We start from the raw sequence: 20,195 nt of genomic DNA, 5'->3' as shown, positions 1-20,195 counted from the left end.
AAGCGCTCTGTGGATCGATATAAAAAAAAAACGCTTGATCGCATCTCAATCTAAAATTGTAACCAGTTCTTATCTTAATGGAGGAATCTGTAGGATTTGTGAATGGGTACAGTCGATGAGTCACAGCCCAGTGACGTCATAGCTTCCTTGAACATACAGCCAAGTTTGTTCTCGTATACCATAAATACTAGAACCGTTTGCTAATTCCCGTTCATTACAGGTAACCAGCAAGCTTTCATTGCAAAACACGCGTCCGTTCAATGGGAAATTAAAAAAAGGGCATAAAATAATATTTTATTTCTTACTTGCTGTGCCTCCGGTTTCATCTACGAATGATATATTTATAGCCTCTCCTCTATAAATAAACTATCTAAATTGAATTTTTCAAACCGGACCAGTAGTTGCTAAAATTATAAGTGCGTTAATACAAACAAACTCTTCAGCTGAATAAAGTATAGATTTTGCAAAATATAATCCCCTGGTATAATAGATAAGATAGATGCTTGTAAGTGTCCTTTATTACGATCACTCCAAATTCAATGAGTAATAATAAATTTTTTCTATTAGTTCCAATCTGTAAAAGTTTCTCGGTACAGCCGAAGCATGTTTAATTTTACAAAGGAACATCATTGATGGACAATTCGAGCGTAACTTTCTCTTAACAAATACTTACGTGCGATACCCATCATTATCAGCTGTTTGGAAGCTCATTGGAAGCTTTCACTGTCATTATTCTGTAAATTATTATTTTCGTGCTCTACCATTAAAGTGTTTACAAAAAGTGTGAAAGTGCTCAAGACTATCTATTAAGATATAACCATAAGTATAACACTAAAATGTTAAGGATTTTACAGACTACATTAACTCACAGATCCAATATCACAATATACAATCCCCTATAACATTATAAACGCGAAAGTAACTCGGTCTGTCTTTATTTTATTCACGTCTATACCACTGATCCGATTTGGGTAAAATTTGGTAGGGATATAGTTTGAGATCCGACGAAGGTAATCTCTGAAAAAAACCTTTTTGGGAGTTTTTATTCCGGATCCAACGGCCTCATTGCCGTGTGTTAGGGAAAATCCCGGTATCGTCTCTATTTTCCATTGACTACGCGAGCAAACCGGTAGTTGGAAAGAATCATATAATAGACTGTCTGCATTTAAGAATGAAATTCATAGTCTTTTCTAATAATATAAGGCTGCAGAGTTTGATTTTGTACTGTATATGTTCCACGGGCAAATCCATGGCCGACCGTCAGTTTTGAATATAAAGATATTATCTTGATACAAACATACGCCTTTTTAAACAATAAATCAGATTACACAACGACGCGGCTGTTACGCTGCAAGGTTTTACAACACGCACTGTATAATCTTATTGAACAGATGTACAGAATGCCCCCAAGTGTTCGCAACTAGCCATCTCCGATAATAAAATGTCCCGTCACGACCGCACTTGCGTTTAACTTGAACTAACCAGACGGCAATAAAATAAACATATGTGAAGAAATTCGACTTCCGTCAACAAACGTCCGTAATGAATACCTCAAGAACACGGGTCCATTGTACGCAAACAGAGATGTTTAGTAACAAGCAGTAAGCCCTACACCGTGTTATTCGATGCAGTATAAATAGGTGCGTTGCACTCCGTAATAGGCAAACCAAACAATCGAAATAACACGCTTGTATCATACTCATACATTCGTTTCTAACCTTACGAAGTAACGTTATATTCAGCTCTCTGGGTGTTAAATGGATAATGTTATTCAGGTGCATTTACTTAACCACAATTTACAACTAGACTGTGCTAATTAACTACGATTCTTATATCATCACAATGTAAGACATTGTAAAGTAAACGATACTGAATATAAAATGACTCAATAGTGCGTATAAACCGCTTTATTTACAGAAGTTGATGGGGATCAGTTACGTTAATTACGAACACTACTTCTCTCTAGATAAAAGAATGGAAATAATAATTATCTCACCTCAGTGACCACTTCTTTATACTAATATAACAAATTATATTTTCCTAACTAATTCTACACTTTTTTTTTTTTATAGTGGGGAAATCTTGCATAGATACCCACGGCCCTCGGGGATGGAGCCGTGGGTTATGTCGGATTCTTACCGACCAAAACCCCACTGTGTTCCGTCGAGCCACTTGGGTGAGGGGGCCACGGGAGCTGGTTAAAATTCATCCGCGACCCCCTCGGCAACTAATTCTACACTAAAATTCGAAGATGTTTGTAGCTTTCGAAATACATAAACTAGGTTGCCCTTCTTTTGCATAAAGAAGATAAGACGTTTTTAATAGATTATGCCTCTTATAATAGATTCACGTTGCTGTTAATACGCTAATAAGATTAATATGAAGCGCTCGGTCGCATAATCTTCTTAGTACGTAAGTACTTATAATGCGTTCCAATAAATAGTGAAGGTAGATCGTATACAGATAATGTATAATCATTTCTATTAAGGTTTTACGGAACATAGTTTTAAAAGATCTTATTGGCTATACGCATTCAACAAGATTCTTTATTTGACATGAGAAATGAAAAATTTTAATACAGATTTATAATTTATAAATAGACGCATAACTATAAAATTTTATATGTAATTGTTAGAGTCAATATTGATATTCAAAGTTAACATAAAAGTTTGATACAAATCCGTTACAACGCCGGAATCCCAACTCTTATCAAGAATCGATAAAAATTCCGTATCGATAACCAACCGATCTAATGTAAATATTTACCACGGAAAATAGACCGGTTGCGTGTAACGATAACTATGAACCACACAGTCGGTTTACCTATAAGTTATAATCTACGCATATAATACCACATTTTTATAATTTGCAAAGAAAATGATTAGTGTCTGCTTTCCCATACTATAAAGCTTCAATTAATTTTTCTTGTATTAATTTAATAAATATACCTACGAGAAACCATGTAAAATTTGACATGACGTGTCAATAAACCATTATTTGTCTTTAGTTAAAATTCGCGATAAATAGTAGGTAATTTTATCCATTTATGAATATAAAATAAATATGTATTCTCATAATATTAATCAATCATTATTACATACTAGGTATATACTTTACAGATTCATCAATTAATCAACACCAAAAATGATTTAAAGCGCATGAATATAATATACATAAAACCATTAAGAAATTACCTTAAAGTATAATGGCAACCCACCAATTGTTTGATAAGTTCAATTGTTACTTCGTGACGCCTAGACGTATCAATTGCGAAATGCGATGTTATATATCGCAATAAAGTTCACCAAATCAAATGTTAAATAGTCATTTTAAAATGAAATTATCTCCCAGCATTTAATGTCAACAAATGTACGTGCCAAACGACAAAAATTTCTGCCTTAATTTGCTCGATTAAAACTTTTAAAAATAATTTAAGATCACACTTAACATCACAGAGTACAGCACCCAAATTAGGCCAGCAAAAATGTTAACAACAAGGCCATTTAAACAAATTACTAAACAAAAAGTTAAATGCCAGTAAATGTCGTGCACTTACCTCAATGTATACAGACGTCATGTTGGATTTGCTGCTTTTGTTTATAAAAGTGGAGCGATCACTATCTAAGCACACATTTCACAAATACGTTCTAAAATTTAAAAAAAATGTTCTCGAAAAACTACAGATTAAAATATGTCAACATTCAAAAACCGCGCCAAACGATGCGTCGGAATAATAAGGCAAAGGTTTTCAATATACAGCTAGCGCGTGTGGTGCGTTCCGTGTTTAGACTTGGCACTGAACGACGGGCTATGGCAAAACGTTGAATGGGTGAGGATTGCGCTCAGCTGCTATGCTCAATGAACCATACAAGTTCGGAGGCCACTGATGATTTTGACCCCATAGCTTTTGAATATGATTATATTCATTTTGTGATACTTATTAGGAGGTAAATATATAAGTTTATATCGGATCGAGAAATTAGTAAATATTACTTCTGTCAACGAGTCGTATATTTAATTAAGAGTATTTATAAAAAGGTTGTGTTTGAGAAGGTATATAGTTGCAATTTGACCTGTGTATTATAATAGAGAAAATAAATATTTGTTAATGATATAACAAAGCCTGTGCATAGTAAATATTATGACGAAACTTCGAAATGTTAAAGTTTGCTCTCATACATTACTTGCATTTAATTATAAGCTCATAATACAAAGCATTAGCCAAGCTCTCTGGTGCCAATACGAAGGCGTTCCGTTATTGCAACAGAACTCATTATACCGTTTGCTGTTACCCCGCTTTTATTATTATTTTCAGTTAAGTAGGTCCAAAAGGTCATGATCTTATTACATAAAAAGGAAATCTTTTTTTTCTTGATATTGGAGACTTGCCTGGTCAATTTATTATTTAAATACATACCGTTATGAATTTTGACAGAAAATTAAACACATAACTTGTTCTAAATAGTATATTCGAAACTTAATTAAATATACAGTACATTTTTTTATGGATTTATAAATAAACAGTATTCAATTATTTTGTTGTCTGTGGTATTAAAAAAGGTGTGTGGTCATGGTCAGATGTCAATGAAAATAAAAATTGAGAATAGTGCTTTTTATTCATAGTGTACGAAGCTGTAAGTATTTTACATTTTTACAACAATTTATTAAATAACATAAGCACACCATAAATAATTACGACAAACTTTACGTGCTCTACAATTAGTTGAACAATGCAAGTCATCGTATTCTCATGACAATCGATTGTACACTAACAATCCTGGGAAAAAATACAAAGACCAGCCGCTACTTTATTGCCAATGAGGGTATATAAATTGCAGTAGAAATGTATCGGCCATCTAATTCCATGATAAACATCTTGATGGATAGATAGGGGTATTAATGGGAATCGATCTCTTATATTGTCTTGAGTCAGTGTCTTATCGATGTTTTGATATCGATATTATGATAGTACCTGGTTTGGACATAAAGTAACTGAAGTTTTTAAAATGAGTACCTACAGTATCTCTCATAAAGACATACTGAATTTTATGAAAATTGTTAATAAGAGTTTAATAATAACCTAATTTTATATGTATAATGGACAAATCGTTGCAGATGAATGTTGCGAAATATGGTAAATATATATTTTTATTTATTTTACTTTAAACTTTATTATAAAGCGCGGCAATAGACAAAAGAGAGAAGATTGCGCGCGCAACGGCCGTATCTTTTGATCAAAAACCAGTATGGCGCCTTCAATATCATTCAGCTGCTTAAAACACTCCGTGTTTGGTCATTTATCATGAGAGACTGCGGTGAAGTAGTAAAAATTAGTGATGCGCCGAATGTTTGAACAGTATACGAATTTTAGCCTAATATTCAACAATCAAAAAATTCGGTCGAAATTTGATCTAATAAATTTGTTTAGTTGAACAAAATGCACTTACTTTATTATTGTTGTAATTATATTATGGGTATCTAGAAAAAAATAATTAAATAAACTTCTTATCACAAGAAGATTTTGTATGCTTTTACAAATTAACATTTAAATTACAATCTAGCGAAATTATAGTGTGTTACCTTATTAACATATAAATAACTGTGATATTAAAGTACACATATTCCAAGTTATGTATAGCAAGGTATATACTAATAAACTACTTTAATTTCTTTTTATAACAAATAAACCATACTTTAGCCGAATGTCGAATCTATTCAAGCCGATGAAGTCAGCTTAAACCGAATGTTAAAAGAAGTTCGGTCCCTCCCTATTAAAAACGCTCATTTGACTACATATTAATCTATGTCTGCCTCTTTTATGTAAATGAAAAATCAATACTGTACAATTATCTGAATGCTAAACGATGTAAGTAGTTTGATTAAGAGCATTCGGAATATCACGGTAAATAATGTTTGAGTTTAAATTTAGCAAATCGATAGTGAATTCTTACAAGCGTTGAGATCATTTCAAATTGCTTTTTTTTTCTCAATGTAGCCAATTTTTTCACTAGCGGACGTATGCTTAAAACGTTTTAGTAAAACAAAATATCAATAGGCATATCACGACGTTGGTACTGTGGTAATCCATGGCAAGCAATGAATTTCTAAGAATATATTCGTTTAACATCCGTCTTCTAGGTATCAGGTTGAAGATGTAACGAGATTCATAGTAATATTAACTTGAACTTCTACAGTAATATTACACCCCAGATTGTATAGCAAATCGAATTATGTTACATGGCTTTTCTTTGAGCAATTTCAAGCATGTAATTTGTGATTGGTCGTATGGTTAATAATTTATTTAAAACAGAAGAAAAATGTTCTCTGTTTAATGCAGTACATTTATATGCTATTTATATAAAGAATTATTGCCTAAAAAGATAGGCATTGATTTTGTTTAATTATGTATAAAATATTTACAATTGATATATCAATCATCTTATTCCATACATCAAATACATACATCTAACCCAAATAAAAACAAATTCCGTTTAAATAAAGAATATCCTATGTTGATTGCATAATACACGTGTAATTGCAAATAAACCATCTCACTAAGCACATGCACGCTAAAGAGGCCCTCAAAGTTCAACAAAAAATCAGGCAAAATATTTCACAGAACACGTGTTTTCGCATCATGATTTCGGCTGAACAATAAGCCGGTTTATGACAACTTTCTAGTGATTCCATACATCCTTACAAGTGCTAATGGATTTTATTGGACGACGATAATGTTTATTTGTTTGCGCTATTGTGAGAGCTTGTATTAAGGCCATAAACGATAAACGTGTGCGAGTATTGAAATGTTATGTTATTGTAAAACGTAATATTATTTTAATTTGAAAATGAACTTTCTTAATATACTTGGGAAATTATAGATGCTTGAGGTCTCTCTGGCTAGTTTTTGTACCAAATTTGTATACTCAAACCGTGTATTTTTAATAAAGACAACATTATTCAAATACTAAACGTCACTTCAGTACTAATTCGCATTTGAACACGAAATGTTACAAAACGAAGATCTCCACCGCGTTTGTCTATCTGCCTGTCTGTTCGCGATAAACTCAAGAACTCTCCTACACCGATTTCCATTCTTATTCGCCGTTGGATATCGTGGTTCGTAGCGTTTTAGTATAGTAGTAGAAGTCATTTGTTTTTTAATATAGTAGTAGTAGTCATTTGTTTTTTAATATAGTAGTAGTAGTCATTTGTTAAGTTTAATACACCGCGAGCGAAACCGCGGGTGTAAAGCTAGTTTTTAATAATACAAAGGCCTTCTTATGTAAAAAACGCTTTTAAAATTTGCCACCATCACTTTAGTTTTAGCATAATCTTAATGTCGTGCCGCGTCGAACGGTTTCGAAAAATCAATTAAAATCTAACCCAGATTACAAAATTGTTTAAAATATCAATAATCAAGTGACAAGCTACTGTTGATCATTCGTAGTCGCTTTAAAACGTGAAAAATTCGTGACCGAGCGTCACGACTTCGCTGCTCAATAGACCAGACCAGTGACATGTCCTCGAACACGGGAACGTTATAAATACGGTATTGTCTACCTTAAATGTCGGTGTGGTATTAAAATTTTGATGTAACTTCTGGAAGACTGGAGGACAATTTATGTTTTTTGTACTGTAGTTTGTAACGTGTACAAATGCGGCTTGTTTATTTATAATTTATTACATTTATTGCATATGTAACCGTTCAAAAAGTTTCTATATTTTTAATTGAATGCCATGAAAGACTTTCGTCTTACTACCTGCATGTTATAATGATTCAAATTTGAATTGAAAATATAAATATTTTAAATTGTTTTCTTTCAATCGTTTCTCTCTCATATCTTCAGATTTTACATTCAGTTGACGATTTCCTCATATTTGATGTTTTATATTAGATTAGACGAAACATTTTAAAACCAAATATTTGCCAGGTATACCAAATCAAATCCTGATTTTTATTATATTCAATTATTTAAACTTTACCCAATCACAAATTCAGTCTATCACAATCACCTCTTACAAAATGATTTCACAGTTCAAATGTCATCATTAAGATACCTAAAATTAATGTTCTTAAGAAATCTATAACACACTTTCTCATAGCCAATATTAAAAACTAAAACGTTTTAACATCTTAATATTTAGAAACTAACATAAATATTTATCTGCAGCTGTAATGGACGCCATTAATATATTGGGTGACAGAGTATGATTCAGAAGCAACCATTAGCTTGTACGTACCATATTACAAATGGCACTTAGATAAAGCAAAAGAGCATTCATTTTCATAGATAATAACGCACAAATAAATGGTGTGAGATACATTGGTGTATTCGCGAGGATAATGTTCTTATTTTCTTATCTATAAAGGCAATCAAAGGGAGGAATGGCGCTTGCTTCAGCCATTAATTGTACCTATGCTGCGCTGAGAAATTGTTGTAATGTCTTTAATGCTTTGATAATTTATCAATAGGTATTAAGCTTTCAAGTATCCAACGGGCTTTGTGTTTTTATGGTTTTGCGTATTTATTTGAATAATTGGACAACGGCTGGCTTAGTGCTTGGCCAAGAAGATACTACGCGGAGTAACGTGTAAAGGGAAAATAATTTTATGAAATACCTACCTACCAACCGTACCTATATAAGTTGATAAAGAGTAATATATGTTAATCTAGCTTCTAGAATAAATTATTTAATTTATTATGCTTTAAAAATAATGCTTATTATAAAGCTATTATAAATTTTTATCAGTTCAAAATAAATTAATATAAAATAGCTCTGTCTCGAGATGAAGGCAATTAAAACCATTAGTTTCATTTTAATAATATTCAGATTCTCATAATTGCAGCGACACTTGGATAAATGTATTCTGTACCAATAGAGTTGTATTCAATTACACTTCTGTGGGCAATTTGCAAGCAATTTTATAGCTCTTTCATTCAATGTACTGAGAAAATTCTAGTCTAATTAAGTGTTTAGATCTACGGAAATGTCCAAGTCACGTTTTCCGTTTAGCTCCTTAGCGGGAATCAGTGTGATTACGATAAATAGTATTGAGAAATATGGAATATCTAATTTTAAACATCCTTTTAACCCCGGAATTTTTTTGATCATCACTTCTGAAAAGCATTTAATGCAAATAAAAATGGTTTTTATGTGTTCTTTAACATTAAGTTACCCTTGTACCTAATTAAACATACTCCATATGCATAGAAATACGTCTATTAAATTTTGAACAGCATACTATATCGTATGTTATTAATATACTTCAATGGAAAAACTTATTTGACCATCTTTCTCTTCCTATCCTACAAATGCGAAGATGCTTTTCTAAATCGTGTTACCTTCTTATCATATTTACAGTTAAATTCATCACCGTATAACAAGCATAAGGGCTTCACATCGGCAATACAATTTGAAAAGTATGCCAGTATTGTATACGGCTAGATTGCATTTGGTTTCCCACGACCTACAGATTGGACCGCTCATACGTCGGAAAGCGTCAATAATAATTCTACATTTTAGGTTACTTTCGTGGCTAGAGATAGACATTCTATGAACGTAGCTATAAGAAACAAATTAATAGACCAGCAAATTAATAGCAGCAAATGTTTAGATTTTTTTTTATTGGTGTATATCACCTATCCCAACAGACTTCTTTCAACAAAAGAGAAAAGAAATATCTTCCAGAAAAATTTATTATTTTAAAGTGGTAAGAAAGAATATTCAGTTATTACATTACTTAATAATATTAATCAGTAGCTATTGTAAAAAGTAGTAAAAAGCTTCCACAAAGATGTTGTGGGGAGTTTTTTTCGAGTAATCGATCAGCAAAAAGTATAAACTCTCACGCGGAATACCTACGTGATTTAGGTTATGCTAACAATAGTTCTGACTCAAATTACATACAAACTTGTCTTTACATATACGAGATTCATACAAATATTCGTACATATAAAAATTCTATAGAATATATAAGTATTGTGGTAAGCATAAGGAACTGTTTAAGCCAAATATATTTTACATATATATATTCTGCTAGATGCGTCATCGACTATTTAAAATTTCAGATGGAAATTTTATATATCACCGGTAATGATATACAAATATAAACAACTATGAGAACCTGTGGATAATATCTTGAAATGTGACGGAGGAGTAAATGTAAATTATAGTACCAAACAGTGTACCACCATTGTTCCGACGATACGATCATTGAAGCGAATGGCCCGTTATATAATAAGACGTATATGGAGCATACATCAGAACGAAAATGAAACAAATCATAATTAAATATCTAATATATATATATATATATTTGCTCTGAATCATTTTGAAATGAAACGCAGCCCAATTGCTTTAAATAGGAAATAAAAGACTGTTGAGAAATAAGAACTCCTTTTGAAATAAAGACAGGAAATTCCGTTGACCGAATTCCACTGATTATAATATAATAGAAACAAAAACTTAAATTACCTAATGCATTATAAAAACTAAAATGTAATTTGGGTAACGAAAAATCATACTTACAGTTCATTCATATCAGATTTCATTCAATGATCGCTTACGTCACGAAACAGTGGTAAACTATAATTATATAATATTCGCCGATTGTCCGACTGTTTTGCATTCTAAACGCGAGTGCATACGGAACTAGGAAGGCGCCAGGGTTCAAGATCGATTCTCTAGTTAACTATGGATATATACTCAATGGATATGTCATGTTCGAAGAATCAAAAGATTCGACGACTTGTGACATCAGCCGCAACCCGCACTTAGCGTGGAGAATTATGGTCTGGACTCTCATAGGAAGCCTGTGCCTCAGCAGTGAAAATATAATATTGTATAGACTTGGGTGATGATAAAGATGAAAGAAACTATGCAATACATAAAAGAACAAGAAACTTAGTAAAACAATTTTTCGGTTAAATCACCTTTTAAAAATGTTTGCTATAAAATTTCATGCGCATAAAATATACTCAGAAATTCACAGTTATCGGAAAACATTTTAAAATCGCACATAACTGCTTTATATAATAAGATTAATCGTTCGGAACACCAATAAAACACTTCGAAACTGTCATATTACGCATTTGACGCATCTAGTAATTATAATGCTCGTTCCAAACAATACGCATTGTTGTAGTTTTTGCGCGTGCGCTTGGATTTACGATTTGACGTAATTTACAAGCGTGGAAAGGTCGTGGGACTTAATAGACGCGTTTTTGCTCAATTTTACGAGTGTACATTACGTTTACTGTTATGTACAAACAGTGTACCCATTATGTTTACATTAAAAATTTAAATAATGAACTTTTCTGTTGCTACAAATATTATATACTTATTCCATATGTATATGTTTTATTGTAAATTATGTCATGAGTTTAAGTTTAAACCCACTTCACAATGTAATTTCGCAATCAATGCTAATTGAAACAACATATTTACATATCTCTTTAAAGCATATTTTTTAACATCTTTAATACCTTCTCGTGCAAATAATTATTGAAAGTCTGGGGAAAAAACATTTTCCGTCTAAATTAGGGTATTTTGTAAGAGTACAAATTATTATCATTACAAACAAAAGCTTAAACCTTATCCACTATATGTCGTACATAATACAGTAAGTTACGTTTAAAGTTTACAAATATCAAACGCCATACCTTACTTGCCTTCCTCAATAAATTCTAGGCGCTCTAGATATATCGTCTACGACAAATGTTATAATGTTTATATAACTCCCCTTCAACTACAATTTACAACGATCCGAACTAACATCTATGCAAATTGTTATTGAAGTGTTGATCATTGTTGTGTTATATAAAATTACAGGGTATAAACTAGAAAGCAAACATTACATAAGTTCCGAACAGGATCTTAAACAAGAGACCAACGAATAAAACCTGTGGTTAGTATACATGTATAGAAGTCATGGTTAATTGAAGACGAGACAATATCTAATGAATTGTCTCCATTGTGTATCAATTGACATCGATATAACGAAGGTTCGATACGACTTAGGAATAATAATGAATAGGAATAGAAATTAAGCGGATAGAACTATATTTCAATTGCAAGGGAACTAATCGTGAAATTTTAAATATCAGGGACTAATTTATGTACACAAAAGTAATTTTTTACATAATCTAGTCATTAAATGATCATAATTTATATTCGGTTACATTCATTTATAAATAATAATACAAGTATAGAACACATGAAAACTGCTCCGTGTTTCGAGAAAAAATACACATTTTACAGTTGTTTATACCTTCACAATTAAAACATACGCACATATTACCTTTCGGAACTGTGACAGAGTTATCAATTATCGTTCACATCACGAAGCTATCAAGATCAATTTCGTTGCAGAGAAACAAAACAAGTTTTCGGCACTGATTTAATTTTGTGATAATTCTTGATTGACCTAGTTACAGTTTTCCTTGTAAATTGATGTTTTTGACGAAAAAAACAGCAGATTGATGTGAAGATAATTATGATTTCGGCGTATTCGTCTTTATGTAGTAAACTTTATAGCATATCTGTAATTTACCTCAAACATAAAATAAATGTTCTCTTAATCTTAAGTATTTACCTGCAGTGTTGTTTAACCATGTTTATATATTTTATACAATTTCGTAATCTTTCGGTGTCATAACAAGTAGATCCATAAAGCTCATAATGTCACACAGTAATCTATTGATCATTTACATTTAATAATTATTTTTAACAAAATACTAAATCGCCTTTAAATTGTCAGGACTAGACTAAATTACCAAACGACCACAGAATCACCAAAATGATTTTTTGAATATAATGATATTATAAATATGTTCAAACAAACAAACATATAAGTATTCAGGAAAATATGAATTTTTAACACATTTTACACGCAATTTGATATATGAAACGTTTACATATTTAAAAAATATAGCTTTCTCGATTAAGACAATCCCAAAAAATCAAAAGTGAAAATTTTTCACTGGAAAGTGTTCATGACTCTATGTAAAAAATCTGTGAAACAGGCTCCTTGCACTTGACTAAGTACTTTCGCTGTATGACCTTCATCTGGTGGCCCACTGAGCCACAGCCCCGGGCGGCTTTCTCGTAAGCTGCAGGGTTGACAACCCTTTGTGAGTAATTAATGTAAAGTTGTTGAGTTGCTCTTATAAACGTACAGCTGCATTTGATGAATGCAATTTTGTTTGGTGCTGTTTAAAAGAAAGTTTATTTTATTAAAATACAAATGCAAACTTTGTAAAACTTTTTAGCTTTTATTATCTATGAACGATATTTTAACGACATTCTATTACTATTGTAATGTCTAAGGGAAATAATTTGAAATGAGACTTTTGCATTGATCCACTGCGTACCCAATGTATTTGACAAGCAAATTTACTTTAAATTAATATTTGCGATGAGAAGCTTGATAGCTTAAAATAAAAACGTGACAACCCTACTTCTAGATAACTGGTATTGTTCAATGTTCGGACATGATCGTTTACGCCTCTACTAATCGAGAATGTGAGAATACATCCAGCTCTTATCTATAAGAGCTATAACTATTTACTATCTATTGCTGCAGTAGATAATGTCCAAAGCTATAAAGTTTACAGCACTATCTTGGAAAATAGCCTAGACATATCAATCTAAAGTATTCAAAATAATAATATTGTAGAATTTTACTAAAACGTTTTATTAAAACAAGCTTAAGCCCGGCTTCGCACACGCTAAATTTGTAGATGTTATTAATAAATAAAATATTTATACATATAAACTTTCCTTTTGAATCACTCTATCTGTTTAAAAAAAAACACATCGAAATCCTTTGCGTAGTTTTAAACATTTAAGCATACATACATACATCCACGGGGAACAACTTTTGCTATAGAGTGACAGTGTAAAATGTTGTCAATTGTACTCCATAGAGAAACCTTGAAATTTGAAGAAATTATATTCTAAATTTGAAATAGCCGCCAATAAGGTCTTTATCGACCGATAAGCATTGTATAAAAGTGGCCAATGTTATTCTAAATTCGATTTAAAAATATATTCCCACAGTGTAGCTTTGCGAAGTACAAGCTTTCAATACAACTGAATGGTCATCATCTCGTTTGTTAGCCATGCTTTGACTGGTCGCTTTCACTCGATTGATGGATACAACATTACAGCACTCCTTTGACATAGGACCTAAAATCGCGTAACACAAAGTAAAATAATTTTTCGTAGAGAATAGCGAAAGTGCTATACAAAATAGTTCTTATTATATTGACGTAAACATTGAACAGATTTGGAGTACAATGGATCGCATATAAAAAATAACTCGGGGTCAGATTTTACTTTCTATTTTTAATGTTACCATGTTCTGTTTGAACCATTATAAATACCTTCTTATAATTCGATCATTACATCAGTAACATGATTAATATTTAATATATAATGGACCGGAGAACACCCTATGAAAATAATATTACTTTTGTGCAAGGAGGTACAAAAATACCTACTTATTCAATTTTAATTCATTATGTAATTATGTACATATTTCTTAAAGCTATAATGCTAAACCATATCTTTCATCTAGACGTTTCTAGAAACAAAAATACACGCATAGCACCACTTCATATATCACCATCATTTGTCTGTAACGTCTTTCATTTCCATTAAGGAAGTGGTTCATCCATCACTCACTTAAGCTTTTAAAAATAACAAAACGTTTAAGTAATAGTTTCACAAGAATAGGATAACGTTAAGACGTCAAACATAACTTACATAATATGTATTCTTATATGGAAAGTAAACATTAGTCCTCAACATGTAACCACTTAAAAAACCATGGTCAAACTCATGCTTTGTGAGACTCCTTGGATTAAATGAATTTAGACGATTTTCTTCATTTGAGCGATGTCCTGTTTTGAGGTTGATTAATTTAGTTTATTTAATGTTCATTTAGTTCAGCTTAAATTAATATAAATTCAATGAATATTTGTACTATAGTATTACATCGACTACTATGAAATCTCAAGGGAAATTGGGCAACTACGCAGATATTAAATGTTCATGAACGTATCTTGGTCTTACGTTTTCTTTGATTATGTAATTTAGGAATTAATGATATTTTGTAAGTACTAATAAAGGGTAATTAAATAGCGACATATCCGGTACAAACAAGAGTTGAGATGTCAATTGTAGGTACGTAAATAAATGCATGCTTTGTATAGGTTCCCTTTTGATGAAATGAAAATCCCAAAAGACTAGGTGGAAAACTGACTGACAGTTTCTATGCTCTACAGTCTACATTGAGGTTGTTAAAGATTACTTAACTAACAATGTTTTCAAGCCGACTGTAATTTAGGTTTCCAATGCCGGGATTAGAAAAACAATATAGCTAATTTGGATATTTACACATCATCTTTCTATGCCTATAATAATGAGTAGTCTGTGCGTCATAAACCGTATTCTAACCTCAACTTTTTATTGCTATACGGATTATACTTTTTGGATTTTTTTTCTAAGTCACATTATGTTAACGGTAATAAATCCATATTGATACGAGAGGATTTGTCGTATTCGTGATACGATCGGCAAAAAAAACGGAATACAGTTGCTTTTGCTGTCAATCAAATTGTGTGATTGAGCTGATGGCTTATACCACAAAATACGGAGAGAATTTTTATACTTCGCATTCGATAGTCGTTCATGTTAGTAAAATAAAATACAAAAAGACGTTTTTTGCACATCGTAGGTCAACTGTTGATGACACCCACATATTCAACACTCTTTAAGCTATGTTGTATAAAAATTCATATCTTATTTGAATGGCCTTAATAATACTTTATTTAATTAGATAATCTTTCATTCAAATAAAAAGTGCGTATGACGTAATCTAGTTGTGTTTTAGTTATTTATTTAAACATTGTTTATAAATTATATCACGTACTTATACAACTGCTTATAAATACTTATTAGACGAAATAGGATAATGAATATCTGAGTAGTGTTAATAACAAAATAAAATTTCAAGTAGACAAAAATTGTTGTGACCTTATTTATGTATTACTAATTTCGAATATTACAAAAAGGTTTTTAATTAGAAATTACGCCAGGCTATTTAGATATCAAAAAGAGTTATGAAGTTTATAACATACGTGTACACAAATTAAACAGTCGCATTATACAATTTGGATAAAGCAAAACTTATTCCTCGATCAAAATCCCAATTAAGCCCTTTGCATATGCGTTATAAAGAGAAACCTTCAACCAACCTTTGAATTTAAAATCTATACGAACAAATACAAACTATTGACTCAACAGCCTAAGAGCTTTTGACGCCAATTATACATTTCGATTGAATTGAAAACCAGTATTTCACGTGAGATATCCGTAAAGAGCAAATAATTATCGACACGGCAATTTAATTCAACACAAAAACTGTATTTATACTGGTTGGTACTCGCTTTATGTAGATGCCATTGCTGTTTCATTTATTATCGATTATGGAGAGCGATATAGAAGACCCCGTGTGCGTGTAATTGTTAAAATTGTTTGTTGTGTTGATTGAGATGGTAAAACAATTAAAGGACCATAGAAAAATGTCTCCGAAAAACAACTTTTTTTAATTTCAAATACAGCTTAAAGGTAAATTTATCTACTATCTATATTATTTTATTGATTTAAGTTTCAACGAAATAAAAAAAATATTCATAAAATGAGTATCATACCCATAATTTTAATAATCTTATCTCATTAAATTTATATCCAAGAAACCAGAATGTATTAAGTACACAATACAAGTACATTTAAGCATATCGGAATAATATCTAATTGTGCGGTAAGTTTCTCTATAAGGCCATCAATTAAAGACTGACGCTGCATTTTTGTTTTAAAAAGAACAAATTCAAAGCACATTGAAATGTCACTCTTGCTGCTTTGTTAAAAACTTGATCTCGATCGAGAAATACTCATTTTTTTTTCTTTTTATTTTATTCAATGTCTAGCTTCTAGGGTAAAATCGAGACTAGCCAGAATTGCCCCGGGCTGTATGAAGTTTTTATGATGAGGCAAAAAGTACAAGACATATTGATAAAATTTAGATACAAAAAAATCTATTAACGAATTTCTAGAAGTCCAAGCAAACAAAGTCAATTTAACGAGCGCTATTTTTGTCTCTAATAGACTCAATTGAAATCAGAATTATTGCTCAATGTAATTTATATTCAATTCCTATTTATAACTCTATTTAACAAGATTTATGTGAACTATGACCAAACGATTCCAAATTGTTTAACCCCAAGCGGTATTGTACAAATGCAAATCAAAATTCAAATCAAATTACATAAGTCTAGTTCAAATATTATTCCACTGTTATTCGCACCGTATAAGGGTGTTCATTTAACTAACAATGTAATGACTAAACGTTATCAAAATACTTTGCTATTGTTGGAAAGAGCTCGTAAATTATCGGGCGGGAATTAAATTAATTTGTAATATTTATCAGAACAAAGTGTTTTAAGTTGAATGAATATTATTTAAGTTGTAAGTGTAGATCATGAAGATTTATATATATACTAGAAATTCTTATTTTTTTTAATATATAGGTATATCCATAAGAATCTTAAAAGTATATTCAAGTATTATCTTAAACAGTTTACAGTCAGTAGATTTATATTGATAGTAGAGATTTAGATTGAGATGATAGATGAAGACTTCATCCAAATGTTCGTAAAAAATATTTTGAGAAATCTATAACAATTTAAATATTAATCGATTTCTATGAAAGTAAGTTGCTTAGAAATCGACATTAAAAAACACGATCAAAACTACAAAACATACATAAAGTAGAATCAAAACCTGTTTACCTAACTTGCACACATTTTTAGATAACACAAATATAACGACTCTATTTCAATTTAGATACGTACGTAAAATATATATGACAACCAATAAATATAATGAGAAAAATCATAAAAAAACCATATCAATAAATATTCTTTACACCTCTCTCTTAGATGCAAGATTATTAGGAATCTTGTCGGGCACAGTTCGCTGACGGTGTGCATTTATATAAAAGACAATCCAAAAGACATCATTATTCAAATAACTTAATAAGCGAAGATCACTATCAGCCCTACACACACCGGTGAAACGGTGTTAATTGATGTTTTGCATATCAGCGATTAGCTCTGGAGCCTGTTTTACTGTTACGCAGTACACAACATGTGCGGTCCCAACTGAAGTCATCCCGTCGCAGTTGCTTTATACTTTTCCGTGGCCATTCATCATTCCTTCCTAGATGTGATGATGAATGAACTGCTTGGGATTTTTAATATAAAATGCTACTGAAGTTTAATTAAACAAAAAAGTGTTGATTTAAATGATATTCTATTGAATTTAATTGGTTATTTGCAAAACTAAGAATGGCATAGTTGATTTTGGAAAGCACTTTGTAAAAAGCAACACATATACACATACCTACTAACATAAAACTACTAAAGGATACTTAATTCAAACCAATTAATATAGATTTTATAGTTGTTTTAATACCTTTACTTAAACAGGTATATTCCATCGTAAAATTTGTTTATACGATCATTTATATTACTAATTCAATAATAAATAAGCTAATCAATAAATACCCATCACGCAGCTTTCACCCTAGGAACATTCTAGAATCCATAAACGTTAAGGCGAATGACTGAAATATCCACAGATAATATATAAGTCTAAGAAGTTTGCACCTCGTGGGAGAGACTAGGCGCCGTCGCCTCCTACGCTTTCCTTTGAGATATATGACCAATGCAACGATGCTCCACATTCAAACCACTCCTTGGAACGACTAGTGTTTACAAATTGTGAGCTGTCTGCGGCTATTACGAAATTTCATTACTTCCCATTTCGAATTTGCGACGAGTAAATTGCAATTTTATGCGACTTTCGTTTAATGTATAGCAGTTCTGGCACATAAATTATCTTAAAATAAAAATATTTCTTTTACAGTAATGTTATACATTGGAATGACAATATCATGTATGGGAATGTTTTTGTACAATTTTGTATCAAAAAAGAAAAAAAAAACATTATTTCATAACCTCGATGATTGACAAATTATAATTAATGAGCAGTCAATAATATCCACTATTGCCAATCAATAACGCATATTGTTAATAAAATTCGCATACAGCTACAAATTAAAGTATCCGCTTCGAAACCCGGCGAAGCCTTCATTATAGTTATTAAAGTTCATTGTACCGAGCAAGAAAATAGTAGACCGTCCGGCGAATATTAATACATCCGTAGTTTACACAAAAAGCGCCGGCTAGGTTTCTTGTTGCTCTAAGCGCATCCTGCTCGTTTTATAAAGTATAAAATAAAGAGAAATGAGTGTAATCTTGCTCTTTGAGGTCAGGCATGCGCTGCCCCGTATTGTTTGTCGTGGTAATGCTCCGTCATGCGGTTTACAATTCTGTCGACTATAACGATCCCTTCGTCAGAAATTTGCAGCAAGAATATTTACATTTTCGATGTATTGTTATACATCGATTGAAATCAATTAAAGTAGAAGGTTTATGGATCTGACTGATTCTTTTAAAAAATGGACATAATATATACAGTGTAATTTCGTCTATGTTATCATTGTTTGTAAGTTACTTGGTTTATTTGTAACAGAAAAAGTCAAATATTGCACTTGTGATGTGAGAATTTCAGATACATTATCTTTCAGTTTTCAGCTCCGGAAAACCCGAGCGAAGTGGAGGCGTTATGGTTCGTTGTTATCATAATCGACAGTAATAGATTTTGTGTCAATTTATGACGGATATTTGATCTCAAATAAGTATTTGGAACTGTATCCAAAATAATCGCCCATGTCATTTCTTATGTCGGTCAAACGAGAATGTATCAGTCAGAAATCGACTTCATAACGGAATTGTCGCCAATTAGCGCTCTCACCATCAGACTAGCTTATTATCATTCTAATGTAGTGCTTTTAAACATGATTTATGATATATTGTTTTTGCTACCGCCGCTTTCTTATAAATGTTAGTTTTTGTAACCTCTAATGGTTTTATTAACAACATAAACTCTCTCATTAAATCTACTTCATCTAACTCGAAGAAATTTGAAATCCTACTAATATTATAAATGCGAAAGTTTGTAAGGATGTGTGTGTGTTTGCTGCTCTTTCACGCAAAAGCTACTGA

The 20,195-nt window shown here is 31.5% G+C and overlaps 1 protein-coding gene across 3 annotated transcripts in view; it reads right to left on the bottom strand.

The window, feature by feature from the left end:
* Positions 1-20,195, bottom strand: part of LOC119833955 (leucine zipper putative tumor suppressor 2 homolog) — a 67,913-nt gene that overhangs the window by 33,019 nt on the left and 14,699 nt on the right. The window contains exon 1 of one of the 3 annotated variants that reach the window (XM_038358203.1): positions 3,557-3,790. The exons of the other annotated variants lie outside the window; for them this stretch is intronic. Coding sequence (XP_038214131.1) covers positions 3,557-3,577 — 21 coding nt within the window. The 5' untranslated portion in view covers positions 3,578-3,790. Of the gene's footprint in view, positions 1-3,556; positions 3,791-20,195 lie in introns of those variants that run through there. 3 annotated transcript variants of the gene reach the window in all.

Source organism: Zerene cesonia, chromosome 18, assembly GCF_012273895.1.
Source record: "Zerene cesonia ecotype Mississippi chromosome 18, Zerene_cesonia_1.1, whole genome shotgun sequence".
Taxonomy (NCBI): Eukaryota; Metazoa; Arthropoda; class Insecta; order Lepidoptera; family Pieridae; genus Zerene; species Zerene cesonia.
The sequence above is the reverse complement of the archived record's forward strand: the minus strand, read 5'-3'. Positions and strand labels throughout refer to the sequence as shown.